Raw genomic sequence first — 14,970 nt, forward strand, 5'->3', positions numbered from 1 at the left:
GGTTTCAATTCGTTCTTTGTTTTGGTTTTAGGAAACCCGTCACATTGTTTTTCTTTCATAATTTCTATCTTTTAGTCTAAAAATCATTAGATGTATCAGAAGTAGAATTAGAAGAACCATGCAGAATGTCAATTTATTGGAAGATTAAGTATTAAACTAACAAAGCAATTTCATCTTGTCCTCTTAGATTTTGAGAACAGGGTTGTAATAGCTTTAATTAAATACTGTCTATAAACAAACTACAGAAGTATAAGTAAATATGATAATGTATACCTCAAAGTATTTATTTACAAGTGTAGTCAGCAATGAATAAAAATGATTGTGAGACCCTAAGGCAGAATTTCTTTTCCTGGTTACTATCTCACCAAAGCAGAAATCACAGTCCATTCAGAGTAGCAACCCTTTTTCTCTTCTTAAGTGCCTTCCCAGATTGAATTTCAGAAAACTGTAGAAATACAGGTTAATCTTGAAGCAAAGATAATTATTTCTGGGGTGTGCTAAAAAATGTTCTTTCAGCAAACACTGCTGAGCCTTTTCTTCAATAACTGCTGCTTTCTCCTGCCATTACAGCTTGCATATTTCTCAGATACAGTTTCTTTCTTTGGAATAATACAAGTCTTAGACTTATAAATTAAAAATCCAACTTAGTGTCCCTGCTAACTCTCAGATTTTCTCTCTTCTTATAAGAACCATACTCTTGATGATAATATTTGACTTTGTTCAACTAATACAGTGCAGCTTTTCCAAAGTTATAAAGTAAACCAGAAGCATGGAGAAAATTCAGATATTACCACAGCTATTATAAGTACTTTTTAATATAATGTTTTTCTTTTTTCATCCTACTAGGTCTGTGTATTTTTCTCTAATCACTTGGGTGTATTCTAACTACATGTGGCTTGAACAATATTTTCTCACCAGGAACTTGTATGATCTCAAATATTTTTTTAACTTCTGTCAGGCTTCAACCTTAAAGTTGAGATTTTTTTTTTTTTTTTTTTTTTTGAGACTGAGTCTCACTCTGTTGCCTAGGCTGGGGTGCAGTGGCATGATCTCGGCTCACTGCAACCTCCATCTCCCGGGTTCAAGGGATTCTCATGCCTCAGCCTCCCTAGTAGCTGGAAGTACAGGTGTGAGTCACCAGGCCTGACTAATTATTTGCATTTTTAGTAGAGATGGGGTTTCACCATGTTGGCCAGGCTGGTCTCGAACTCCTGACCTCAGATGATTCTCCTGCTTTGGCCTCCTAAAGTACTGGGATTACAGGTGTGAGCCACTGTTTCTGGCCAAAGTTTGGATTTCATAATTGCTTCTGGCTTAGAGTTTCAGCTGGACTGTCACCAAAGCAGCAGCTGCTAATACCTACTAGGTTCTTATTAAGAACTCTTTAATTGCTCTCATTAGGAATGATGGATTCTGACAATAAAAAAACCCTAGGGCCAAGTGATCAGCCCGCACCTGAGGTGAACTATCTCACCTTTTGATTGACCTAGTTGTGTAGGCAACAATTCTCAAGATGACTTCTGAGATGTTTTTCTTATTATTTTAACTGGCAAACGATATGAACAGTAAAGCACAGATGAAAAATACTTACCACAGAAGTGTTTAAGCTTGACATAACAGGGCTGTGGACAGCCATGCATTTGTTGGATGGCTGTTTGCAAGCTGACATTAGTAGCAATACTTCCTTGGGATCTGTTGCAACTTTGACGTCAGATAGTCCTTTTGCCCAAGCTGATGAACCCACCAACCATAGGAACGAGAAGACTACAGTGACAATGAAGTCCTACAGAAACAAATCAGAAGAGAAAATGGTAAAAGAAAATGTGAGTTCTAGAAACAAGTTGATTTGTTTATGTAACTATTTGATTTGCCTTTTGGAAAATTTTAAGATCTCATAGCATTGGAACCAGAGAAAAGATTTTGAAAAACAAATAAAAGAAAGCTTTGTGATATTAATCTTTCCATAAAATAAATAATAATAATATTTATTAAATGCTTAATCCCAGGAATAAAGTTATAACCTGCACCTAATTGTTCCTACAACATCCCTGTAAGGAAAGGTACATCATCCTATTTGCAGATGTTAAACTAACATAGAGAACGGTTGGATAGCTGGTCTGAGACTTCACAGATAATTCATGATGGCATCAGGACTCAAACCCAGGCAACCCTACTATTGAGTCCAGTCTCTTAATCACCAAGCTGTCATGATTCCAGACATTTGGAGATCTGTCTGCTAACTGTTGAAGACTCTGGATGACAATGTTCACTCATTCATTCATTTATTCGTTCGTTCACTTAACAAACCAATATGTTATCTATTGTATGCCTGGAACTGTGTTAAGCGGAAGACAGTAAGAGCTATAATGTTTTTGAATGTGTGCTATGGGTGAGAGGTTTGGTATAAAATTATTCTTAAAATAATCATGTTAGACAGTATTCTCAGGCCAATTTTAAGGAGGAGGAAACTGAAACTCATAGATATAAGGTAACATACAGAAAGTGGTAGAGCCAGAATTCAAATCTGTTTGACTCTGAAAATCATCTGCTGTTTGTAGGGGAAAGAAGCTTTCACCCATATCAAACAAAATTTTTAGGAGGTAAGGGGATGAGCATTTTAGAGACCATCTCCAAACTTCTGATTATAGGGGCTATGCCTCATATCTTCCCTCATGACTCAGATGAGGTGGTAGGTAGGAGAGACTGTCCAAGATTTAGACCACGTTCTAACATAGTAGAAAAAAATTTCAGATTGACTATATATATGTTTGACTACTGTAAACATGTTTCATGCTGCTTACCTAAAATAATAAAAACATCGACCAGTAAAGAAAAAAAGTAAATGATATGCCAGCAGAAACAGGCTGCTCTTTTGCTCTTAATAATAACCTCCTCAAGCAGAAAATTTGGCTGTGTTTCTTTCTTACCCAAGGGCATAGTGCATCTGACTAGCTCTGTATCTTGCTCTCATCATGTGGCTGAATTACTTTTCATCATGATCCCATGATCTACACTGAGGGAACCCTTAAACTCTAAAGATGCTGTTGTGCTGGACAGTTGTTAGGGGTGATCTTTGTGGAGAACATTCTGGAGGGTCTCACTTCAGAGTGGCTGAATCTTCTGCAACTCATTCGATCCAGTGGCTGTTGTGAATTATGCAACTCACCAGTTCACCTTTTTTCATGATGCCTCTAGAAAATTAAGGGCCAATGTGTGACCCATTCATAGGGTTTTGATGGCATGAGTATTTTAACCTGATTCCTTATTTTGTTTTTTATTCCCTTTCTTCTTTTTACTTTTCATTGTCATTCAATTACACCTTGGGTTTTAAATGTCTTTATGAGCCTTTCTGAGATGAGGTAGAGGTATAAACAAGCAAACAAATACAATGTCTACAGCTGTTTCAACAGTAATTAATAACATTTGGAATAAAAAAAACTCAGGTGTTTGGGTCTGAACTTGAAATTGGAGGAATAGTTACAAATCCATAAACCAGATTGACTGTGTCAAATCATGGCTTTCTGTTCGTGTTCAATCTGGTACCTTAATTCATTCATGCTTTTATTCACATAGTAATTTTTGAGTAACGTGCCGAGTATTGAGGAAAGTCTTACGGAGTATTTAAAAAATGGAAAATGTGGACTCTGTTCTCTTGATATTACATATTTGTTAGAGCCCACAGTTACCCTATAACTTTACCTATAGTATAATTGTGGTCATTATTTATATTCAGCATAATTAGAAATAGATTTGTTAAAAGGTCAGTAGAATGGGGAAACAGAATAGAGTCATGTGAAGGCCTTTCAACTAGAAATTGGAGAAAATTGTTAGATTTATTTGTTCAAATAATAATAATCATACCTAACATTTATTGAATGCTTATTATGTGTCAAGTATTATTTCAAGTTTACATGTTTTGACTCACTTAATCCTGACAACTGCACCATGAAATAGATACTAATCCTGATTCCATTTCACAATTGAGGAAATAGAGATACAAAGGGATTAAACAAATTGCTTGAAGTCATGAGTTAGTAAGCGGAGGAGCAAGGATTCTAAGCCTGGCCATCTGCTTTATGGAATAGTGACCTTCCTATTTAAAATTAAGAAACTAAAAAGTTTTTTTTTAAGTTGGTTTTGACTATAATCCCAACATTTTGGGAGGCCAAGGCAGGATGATTGCCTAAGCCCAGGAGTTCAAGACCAGCCTGGGCAACACAGTGAGACTCCATCACTACAAAACATTTAAAAACTAGCTGGATATGGTGCTGCATACCTATAGTCCTAGCAACCTGTGAGGCTGAGGTGGGAGGATCACCTGATCCCAGGAGTTTGAGGTTGCAGTGAGCTATGATTGCATCACTGCACTTCAGCCTGGGCATCAGGATGAGATCTCATTTCTTAAAAAAAAAAAAAAAAAGGGAAAGAAAATGGATTTGAGGTCCTGCTTAATTTAAATATAAAACATAGTAAGAAGTCATTTTTCCATAAACAGGCTTCTGATTGAAGTCAAGGATCTATATCTTTGAAACAAAGATGACATTTTAAGAAGCTGGTTCAACTTTTTATGCCCTAGTACCATTTTGTAAAAAGGCATCAGTAATATAATAATTTCTCTTATCTGAGTTAAAAGCTCAGACTTTGTCATCAGACGGACCTGGGTTTTAGTCCTTACTTTGACACATACTACCTGTTACTTGTGTGTTCATAGGTAATTTGCTAGACTACTTGAGGCCTCAGTTTACCTCTCTGTAAGTTGGAATAATAATGGTAACCCTCTTATGAGGATAAAATAATATAAATCAAATGTTTAGCACAATGCCTGGTAAATAGTGAGTGACAAATAAATGCAAACTTTTATATCACCAATAAAAGAAATAATGACAGCAACAAGAGTAATATAAATCATATAAGTTTATGGAGCAGGAACTTACATGCTCCATAGCATGTAGGAACCTATGCTCACTCCAACTGCATAGGCCCTCTGTCTGCTGCTCAAACTCACCAAGAACATGTGTAGCTTAAAGCTGCACCCTTCACACCCCCATCCCTTGAGATCCACATGGCTCCTTCTTTCTTTATTCAAATCAATACTCGGATGTCATTTTATCATGTTTTCTTGCCCACCACATATAAATAGCATCCTACGTTAAATTCCCTATGTTCCTTTTCCAGTTTTATTTTTCTCAGTTTCACGTTCACCAACTGGTACATTATATATTTACTTGCTTGTATCTTGTGGGCAGATCTTTGCCTATGATGCTCATACTGTCTGCCCAGCACAAAGAATGGTGTCTGACACATAGTAGTTGCTTAATAAATATTTCTGAAATGAATGGCTGTAGAAGGAAATGTTTCTGATAGACTGAAGTAGAAACACCAGTGTAGAGACCTGTGCATACAGGCCAGGGCCTCTGCACTTGCTGTTTCCTCTGTCCAGAGCTCCTTTCCTATCTCTTAGAGCCATGTTGTAGAAGGGCACATTCCTGCCTTAGGGACTTCACACTTGCTATTTGCTTGTTGCAGAATTCCCTTCCTATCCCTTATAGCCATATGATCTACTTTATCACCTTAACTGGTCCTTCTTAATGTCTCCCTCCCCAGATAGATTTCCCTGAGGTCTGCATTTAAAATGTACACCTTTCTGTCTATCCCCTTATTCTTCTTTGCTCAGCATTTTTCACAGTTTGAAAATGTTTGTTTGCCTGCTTCTTCCAATAAGATGTTAGTTCTATGGGTGCAAGGATTTTGACTACTTAGCTCATTGCTGGTTCTTGGCAGAAGAGGTGCCATCAACATTTGTTGAGTGAGAAAATGAATGAAGGAATATATAAAATGATCCCAATTTCATTAAAAAATATATATTGATGTATTTAACATTACATAAGAATATATCAAGTGGCAATGGTAGAATTAGAGATAACTTTATATATATATATATCTTATTGCATTTTAGGTTTTGGGGTATATGTGAAGAACATGCAAGATTGTTGTATAGGTACATACATGGCAATGTGGTTTGCTGCCTTCCTCCCCATCACCTATATCTGGCATTTCTCCCCATGTTATCCCTCCCCAACTCCCCACCCCCCGCTGTCCCTCCTCTAGTTTCCCCCCTCACAGACCCCAGTGTGTGATGCTCCCCTTCCTGTGTCCATGTGTTCTCATTGTTCAACACCCACCTATGAGTGAGAACATGTGGTGTTTGATTTTCTGTTCTTATGTCAGTTTGCTGAGAATGATGGTTTCCAGGTTCATCCATGTCCCTACAAAGGACACGAACTCATCGTTTTTGATGGCTGCATAGTATTCCATGGTGTATATGTGCCACATTTTCCCTGTCCAGTCTATTATCGATGGGCATTTGGGTTGGTTCCAGGTCTTTGCTATTGTAAACAGTGCTGCAATGAACATTTGTGTGTATGTGTCCTTATAATAGAATGATTTATAATCCTTTGGATATATACCCAGTAATGGGATTGCTGGGTCAAATGGAATTTCTGTTTCTTGGTCCTTGAGGAATCGCCACATTGTCTTCCACAATGGTTACTTTTCTTTTACATAAGCTTGTGTATTTAAAAACTTATTTTATACTTAGGCCAAATAAAAACAATGTGACATTATGATCAAAGCACTGGCCAATGGTTTTCCCAAACAAAACTTTACATGGCAAAATTTGCCCTTACAACAGCAACAAGATTTTAATTAGACCGATTAATAATGTAATTAAAATTGAGAATTTTTACCATCCTCAGTAAATTTTTAAAAATTATATCAACCACACTTATGAGCCACAGAGCAATTAAAACAGAAATCAGTGCTATTAAAATCACTCAAAATAATAATGATTACATGGAAATTAACCTGCTCCTGGATAACTTCTAGGTAAATAATGGAATTAAGGCAGACATCAATAAATTCTTCAAAACTAATTAGGACAGATACAAGAAACCAGAATCTCTGGGACACAGCAAAAGCATTGCTAGGAGGGAAGGTTATAGCACTAAACACCCACATCAAAAAGTTACAAAGATTTCAGATTACTAACATAATATTACAACTAGAGGAACTAGAGAAACAAGAGCAAACCATCCCCAAAGCCAGCAGAAGACAAGAAATCGTCAAAATCAAAACTGATCTGAAGGAAATGGGATGTGAAAACCATACAAAAGATCAATGAATCTTAAATTTCGTTTTCTGACAGAATTAATAAGATTGATAGACTTTTAGCTAGGCTTGTAAAGAAAAAACCAGAAGATCCAAATAACACAATCAGAAATAACAAAGGGGACATTACCACCGACGCCACTGACTTCTGCGAGTGGAGAAACTGCTATGAAAACCTCTATACATACAAAGTAGAAAACCTAGAAGATATTGGTAAATTCCTGGAAACTTCGCAAGTTTGAACCAGGAGGAAAATGAATCCTTGAACAGACTAATAATGGCTTCTGAAATTGAATCAGTAATAAAAGGCCTAACAATCAGTAAAAGCCCAGGACCAGATGGATTCACAACCAAACTCTTCCAGATGTGTAAAGAACTGGTACCATTTCTACCAAAATTATTCCAAAAAATTAAGGAGAGGGACTCTTCTCCAACTCATTCTATGAGGCCAGCATTATCCTGATAACAAAACCTGACAGAGACACAATTAAAAAAGAAAACAGTGTTCATCAGGCCAATATCCCTGATGAACATAGGTGCAAAAATCCTCAACAAAATACTAGCAAACCGAATCCAGCAGCACATCAAAAAGCTGATTCACCAAGATCAAGTAGGCTTTATCGCTGGGCTGCAAGGTTGGCTCTACATATACAAATCAATAAATGTGATTTACCAAATAAACAGAACTAAAAATAAAAACCACACTATCACCTCATTAGATGCAGAAAATACTTTCAATAAAATTCAACATCCCTTCATGTTAAGAACCCGCAACAGAGTAGGGACTGAAGAAATGCACTTCACAGTAAAAGAGCCATCTATGACAAACCCCCAGCCAACATCATATTGATTATACAAAATCTGGAAGTATTCCTCTTGAAGGCCAGGTGCGGTGGCACACGCCTGTAATCCCAGCACTTTGGGACACTGAGATGGGTGGATCACCTGAGGTCAGCAGTTTAGAGACCAGCCTGACAAACATAGTGAAACCACATCTCTACTAAAAATACAAAAATTAGCTGAGTGTGGTGGCTTGTTTTCTGTAATCCCAGCTACTTGGAAGGCTGAGCCAGGGGAATAGCTTGAACGTGGGAGGCGGAGTTGCAGTGAACTGAGATCGCACCACTGTACTCCAGCCTGGCGACAGAGTTAGACTCTGTCAAAAGAAAAAAAAGAAAGGAAGTATTCCCCTTGAAAACCAGAACAAGAGAGGACTGCCCTCTCTAACCACTTCTATTCAACATAGTGTGGGAAGTCCTAGCCAGAGCAATCAGGCAAGCGAAAGAAATGAAAAGCATCGAAATATAAACACAGGAAGTCAAACTATCCCTGTTTGCAGAAGATATGATACTTTACCTGGAAAACCTCATAGTTTCTGCCCAGAAGCTCCTTGATATGACAGACAACTTCAGCAAAGTTTCAGGATACAAAATCAGTGTACAGTGTAGTAATATTGATAGCATTTCTACACACCAATAACATCCAAGCTGAGATCCAAATCAAGAACACAAGCTTATTCACAATAACCACAAAAGGAATAAAATACCTAGGAATACAGCAAATCAGGGAGGAGAAAAATCTCTACAATGTGAATTACAAAACACTGCTGAAATAAATCAGAGATGACACAAACAAATGGAAAAACATTCTATGCTCATGGAGAGGAAGAATCAATATTGTTAAAATAGCAATACTGCCCAAAGCAATTTATAGATTCAATGCTATTCCTATCAAACTACCAATGACACTCTTTACAGTATTAAAACAAAGTTATTTTAGAACTAATATGGAAAAAATGAGCCTGAATAACAAAGGCAATTCTAACAAAAAAGAACACAGCTGGAGGTATTACTTTACCCAAACTATACCACAAGGCTACAATAACTGAAACAGCATGGTATTGTTATAAAAACAGAATGGAATAGAGAGTCTAGAAATAAATTCGCACACCTACAACCATCTGATCTTTGACAAAATTGAGAAAAGTAAGGAATGAGGAAAGAACTCCCTATTCAGTAGACGGTGCTGGGATAACTGGCTAGCCCTACGCAGAAGATTAAAATGGGACACTTTTCTTACACAATATAAAAACAAATCAAGATGGATTAAAGACTTAAATGTAAAACCCAAAACTATAAAAACTCTAGAAGATAACCTAAGAAATACCATTCTGGACATAAGACCTGGAAGAGATTTCATGATGAAAACACCAAAAGCAGTTGCATCAAAAACAAAAATTGTCAAATGGGAACTAAAGAGCTTTTGCACAGCAAAAGAAACTATCAACAGAGTAAACAGATAGCTTACAAAATGGGAGAAAATATTTGCAGCCTATGCATCTGCAGCATCTATAAGGAACTTAAATCGGCAAGCAAAAAACAAAGACCCCCCAATAAAAAGTGGGTGAAGGACATGAATAGGCATTTTCAAAAGAAGTTAGAGAAATGCAAATCAAAACCACAATGAGATATCATCTCACACTGGTCAGAATGGCTATTATTAAAAAGCTAAATAAATTAATACATAAATACATAAATAAATAAATAACAGATGCTGGCAAGGTTGCAGAGAAAAAGGAATGCTTATACACTTTTGGTGAGAGTGTAAACTAGTTCAACCATTGTGGAAAGCAGTGTGATGATTCCCCAAAGAGCTAAAAACAGAACTGCCATTCAACCCAGCAATCTCATTATTGGGTATATACCCAACGGAGTATAAATCATTTTCCCCTAAAAACATATATATGTTTATGTTTACTGCCACACTATTCACAATAGCAAAGACATGGAATCAACCTAAATGCCCATCAACAGTAGACTAAATAGAGAAAATGTGTTACATATACATGATAGAACACTATGCATCCATAAAAAAGAATGAACACATGTCCTTTGTAGCAACATGGAAAGAGCTAGAGGCCATAATCCTAAGCAAACTAACACAGGAACAGACAACCAAGTACAGCTCGTTCTGATTTATAAGTTGGTGCTAAACAGTGAAGTACATATGGACACAAAGAAGGGAAAAACAGACACTAGGGTCTACTTGAGACTGGAGGATGGGAGGAAGGTGAGGATCGAAAAGCAACCTTTTGGGTTCTATTACCTGGATGACAAAATAATTGGTACACCAAACCCCTGTGACATGCAATTTACCTATGTAACAAATCTGCATATGTACCCTAAACCTAAAATAAAAGTAAAAAGAATTGAGAATTTTTACATCAAACGACTTCAGACAGTAGCCTTAAGCCAGGTTTTCTTTAAGCAAAGGATGGTGATGGGGAGACTAGGTCAAAAATTCTAAAGAATATATAAGCCTGAACTTTTGTACTTTTTGGCTTTGGGCACTGTATTAGTCCATTCTCATGCTGCTGTGAAGAACTGCCAGAGACTGGGTAATTTATAAAGGAAAGAGGTTTAATTAACTCAGAGCTCCTCATTGCTGGGGGCGGGGGGGCTCAGGAAACTTGCAATCAAAGTGAAGGGGAAGCAAGGCATCTTCTTCACAAGGCAGCAGGAAGGAGAAGTAAAAGCAGGGGAAATGCCAGATGCTTATAAAACCATCAGATCTCACGAGACTCACTCATTAACATGAGAACAGCATGGGGATTATGGGAGTTAGGGGATTGCAATTCAAGATGAGATTTGGGGTGGGGATAAGGCCAAACCATACCAGGCATAAACCTGGGTTTGAGGATATCTTGCAGAAACTGAGATGTGGGAACAAATAACCTGATACCACTTCCCTCCATTCTCCAACCTCCTGCTGAGGCTCCCTACTGGCAAAACCCAGCTGGTATCCAGAGAGCAGGGAACCCATTAATATGATCCATGCCTGTCCTCTCCTGGCACAGATCATGATATAGAAGGGTAGAGAGGAGAGCAGAAGCTCTCCAGAACTGGTGCCTCTTTTAGGACCAGCAGCAGTAGCTGCTGCCCATATTTACTGAGTGTTTCCTATATGCCAGCACTCTGCTAAGTGCTTACCAGCATCATTCACCTTATGACGTAGATACTACATTAGCCCCATTTTACCTATGAGGAAACTAAATAGACAGCTTAACTATTTTCCTTATAATTAAAGTCTGGCTTGACTACCACAGCATATCACAAGCTTTCCAAAAATTTGGGAGAAAGATGATTTTTGGTATATTTTATGTGAATAATGACTTTAATTGATGCTCCCTAAATTTTAGTCAGTTTGGTCCTACCTAAACAATTTTGACCTTGTCCACATATCTCCTGTGTTATTGCTTAATATTTCATTTAAAGCAAATTATGCTTTTTACATAGCTATCTTAGAAAGTATAAGTGTACTACAAATGTTAAACCAATATAGCTTCTTACAGATAGAAGAAAACTGTAGGCATAAATACTATACAGTGAAAATAAAATATCTTATATTCTAGCTAGAGATGGTTGGTTGTCCAGCTTTGGAGCCTAGGATTTTTAAACTGGGAGATTAACAAGTGTCAGAGGAGTATTAATGATATGCAGTCATCGGTCACTTAACCGGCAGGGATATGTTCTTAAAGAAGATGATTTCATCATTGTGTGAACATCATAGTGTGCACTTACCCAAACCTAGATGGCCTAGCCTACCATACGCTTAGGCTATGTGGTATAGACTATGCTTACAGGCTACAAGCCTGTACGGCCTATGAATGTTCTGAATACTGCAGGCAGTTGTAACATGATGATAAGTATTTGAGTATCTAAACACATCTACACATAGAAAAGGTACAGTACAAATATAAAGCATAAAAAACAGCACACTTGGATAGGGCACTCACCATGAACAGAGCTTGCAGCACTGGAATTTAAATATAAAGGCATAGGATAGACAGTACTGTGCACTACTGCAGACTTTATAAATACGCTATGATTAGTCTACACTAAATTAATTTTTAAAGTAATTGTGCTACCATGACATTACGATGGCTATGATGTCACCAGGGGATAGACTTTTTCAGCTTTATTATAATCTAATGGGACTGCTATCACATATTGTCAGTGATTCATTGTTGACCAAAACGTCCTTATGGTGTACATGACTGTATTAGCATGACCTAAGCAGAAGGCTTGCAGTTTAGTTGAATATGGGATAGCTTTCTCATTCATGTTATTTAATGCCATGTAATAGTCTGCCTAAGACTGTCTTCAGTAGTATCAGGAGAAGCAAATGGCTCCCACTTGACAAGTCAATGCCTCCTGATGCTTCAAACAAGAATCCAGGTGTTTACAAATATCCCTGTCTGTCTAACAGAGATAGTCTGGATATGGAAGAAATATTTTTAACATTTACTGCTAGGTTATCATACATACATTAAGCCAGTCCAAGGAGTCACCCTCATCCACACTATAATGGATCACTTTGCTAATTCAGCTTCCAAGAATTTTAGAATGACACTACGGATCCGGAAACACAGAAAGCAAATAGCAAGATAGCAGCTCAGCTGGGGGCAGAGCTTTGGACTTGCCTTGGAAGAGAGAAGAGCTAAAAAATGGCTGGATAGAAAAAGGTTCTGTTCTATCCACTTGTGAGATAGTTTCATTGTTTCATTTGAATTATTAATAACAACAACATCTGACTTCCAGAGAGCACCTACAGCTTTCAGCGAAGATCATATGACCTTCACAACAGCTGTGTGAGGGAGAAGATAATTATATCCATTTTACAGATGAGAAAATTAGAGGCAGTGATGTGTCCAAGTTGTCACAAGTAACTGAGACTTGAATTCAGGACATTGGGTTCCCTGTTTAGTTAGTGTTTTTTCATTATGCCCAGGTTTTCTGAAATCTGGGTTGTCTATCCTGGTGGGAACAAGCAATAAATAATATTGGTACATCCCTACAGAGGGAGAAAAATGTTCTTCCAAATTTCCTTTCAATCTGAGTAGTAAAGTCTCAGTTGGGTGCTATATCGTTTTCAATGCTTACTTAACAAGTGCCAATCTTTTCATTCTTTTCATTGAAGAAAACTGGCTCTAGACTCAGAGCCTTCAAGTAAGCAATGGTATATCTATGTAGCTAGAATACAGCAGTTTATTTTCTATTGATTCATTTGTATGTTTGTCTTCTAATTATGTCAAATATTGCTGAATTTCTATGTTCAGTAGTGGTACAGGGTTTTATTCAAAAATACATTCATTTAAATTTTAAAAATGACTTAATTTAAAGAATAATAATTGTAGCCCAGGTGGTAAGAGCAGGGAATGAGGATGCCGGAAATTTGGAAGGGAATGTATAAGACCCTAACCCAGTGCTGTCTAATAGAATTCTAATGCAAGCCACAAATATGAACTGAGTTTGTAATTTTAAGTTTTAAAGTAGCCACATTTAAAAAAGCAAAAATAAATTGATGCAATGAATTACATTAATATATTAAAACAAACCCCAATACATAAAAAATATTTCACATAGTCTATCTAAAATTATTAGTATGTTATTTTACTTTTTTGGTACTAAGTCTTTGATATGTGAGGTGTATTTTACACTTATAGTACATCTTAATTCTTAATAGCCACATTTCAATGCTCAATAGCCACATGTTACTAGGGCTATCCTATTGGACAGCATAGTTGTAATCTACAATTAACAAATGAAAGTGCATTTATATCCATGGTCAAGTGACAGTGATGCCCCTTTCCCTGTTTGGGTTTATTGATGCCACACTTTCTTTTGGTACTTTGGTCCGAGATGGTCCTGGTAGCCATCCCACAGCTTAGCTTTGACAAGGCCAGCATGCCTCCCATATTCCTCTTGGCCTGTAGAGTCCCATAGTTGGGTTTATATGATCACCCAATTCATTGCCTCAGTAGTCTGGTCTGAAGGCAAATCAGTGCGACCAAAGGGAGGCTTGGGCCCTCTGTGTTGGCAGCCCAAAGAAGGAGGTGGGTGGCCCATAGGGGCAATCCTGCCAAGTGCGAGCTGCATTTTGTGCTAGGTGTAGGGGGAAAGGCTGGCTTGACCACTCTGTTAACAAGACATGTCAGGATGGCGGCTGACAGACGGTGAAATGAGGAGGATGATAGAGGGGAGGAGCAGAACAGGGAAGATGAAAAGGGAGAACGGGAGATAGGAGGAGGATAGGGAAGAGAAAGTGGAGGGGGAAGGGGAAGACTTAGGGGAAGGAGAATGAACAGGAAGGAGGGGGAAGGAAGGGAAAAGGAAAGAAAGGGAAGGAATTGGAGATGAGGAGAGTGAGGGGAGGGGAGCACGAAGAAGGGAGAAGGGAGAGAAAAAAGGAGGAGGAGGAGGTGGTGGCAGTGTCTGAGAGTAGGAAGAGAGGGAGACAAAGGAGGAGAAAGAAAAGACAGGAATAGAAGGTTCAGAGGTCCCACCACCATCAAGCACTTATCACACACTAGGTATGGTGCTAAATGCTTTATATACACCGTTTCTTTTACAACAACTTTATGAAGCAGATATTACTACTGTTTGTATTTTATGAGTAAGAAAACAAACCCAGTTTCTGAAGGTAAATGAGTTTAGAACAGATTTGGAGTTTTTAGTCCCAGGAGACCAGTCCCTCCTCTTCCTGACATTGAGTGTGCTTAGACAAATCCCATTAATCCCCTAGACTTTGTGATCTTTAATGACAAATCCACTGGTGAAGTGGTTTAAACCTGCTGGGTAAGCTGTAGACCCCACTGAAAGCCAGGCCTGCTCAGGCCTGGTGTTTTAAAGCAAAGGGGATTCTCCTGGAGTTAAGACTGGTCAAGCTACTAAGTTTGCTAATCTTTACTGAAGAGGAGAAACGTGAAGTCAGAAAGTCTTTAATCATATGCAAATGGTCAGC

At 37.8% G+C, this 14,970-nt stretch overlaps 1 protein-coding gene across 2 annotated transcripts in view; it reads right to left on the reverse strand.

Annotated features, from left to right (window-relative positions):
- The window catches only part of SYNPR (synaptoporin), a 340,334-nt gene that overhangs the window by 5,969 nt on the left and 319,395 nt on the right, over positions 1 to 14,970 (reverse strand). For both annotated transcript variants that reach the window (XM_017527363.2, XM_017527364.2), the window contains one exon: positions 1,592 to 1,783. In XM_017527363.2, coding sequence (XP_017382852.1) covers positions 1,592 to 1,783 — 192 coding nt within the window. The remainder of the gene's footprint in view (positions 1 to 1,591; positions 1,784 to 14,970) is intronic.

The sequence above is a fragment of the Cebus imitator genome, unplaced genomic scaffold (genome assembly GCF_001604975.1).
Source record: "Cebus imitator isolate Cc_AM_T3 unplaced genomic scaffold, Cebus_imitator-1.0 Scaffold48, whole genome shotgun sequence".
Lineage (NCBI taxonomy): Eukaryota > Metazoa > Chordata > Mammalia > Primates > Cebidae > Cebus > Cebus imitator.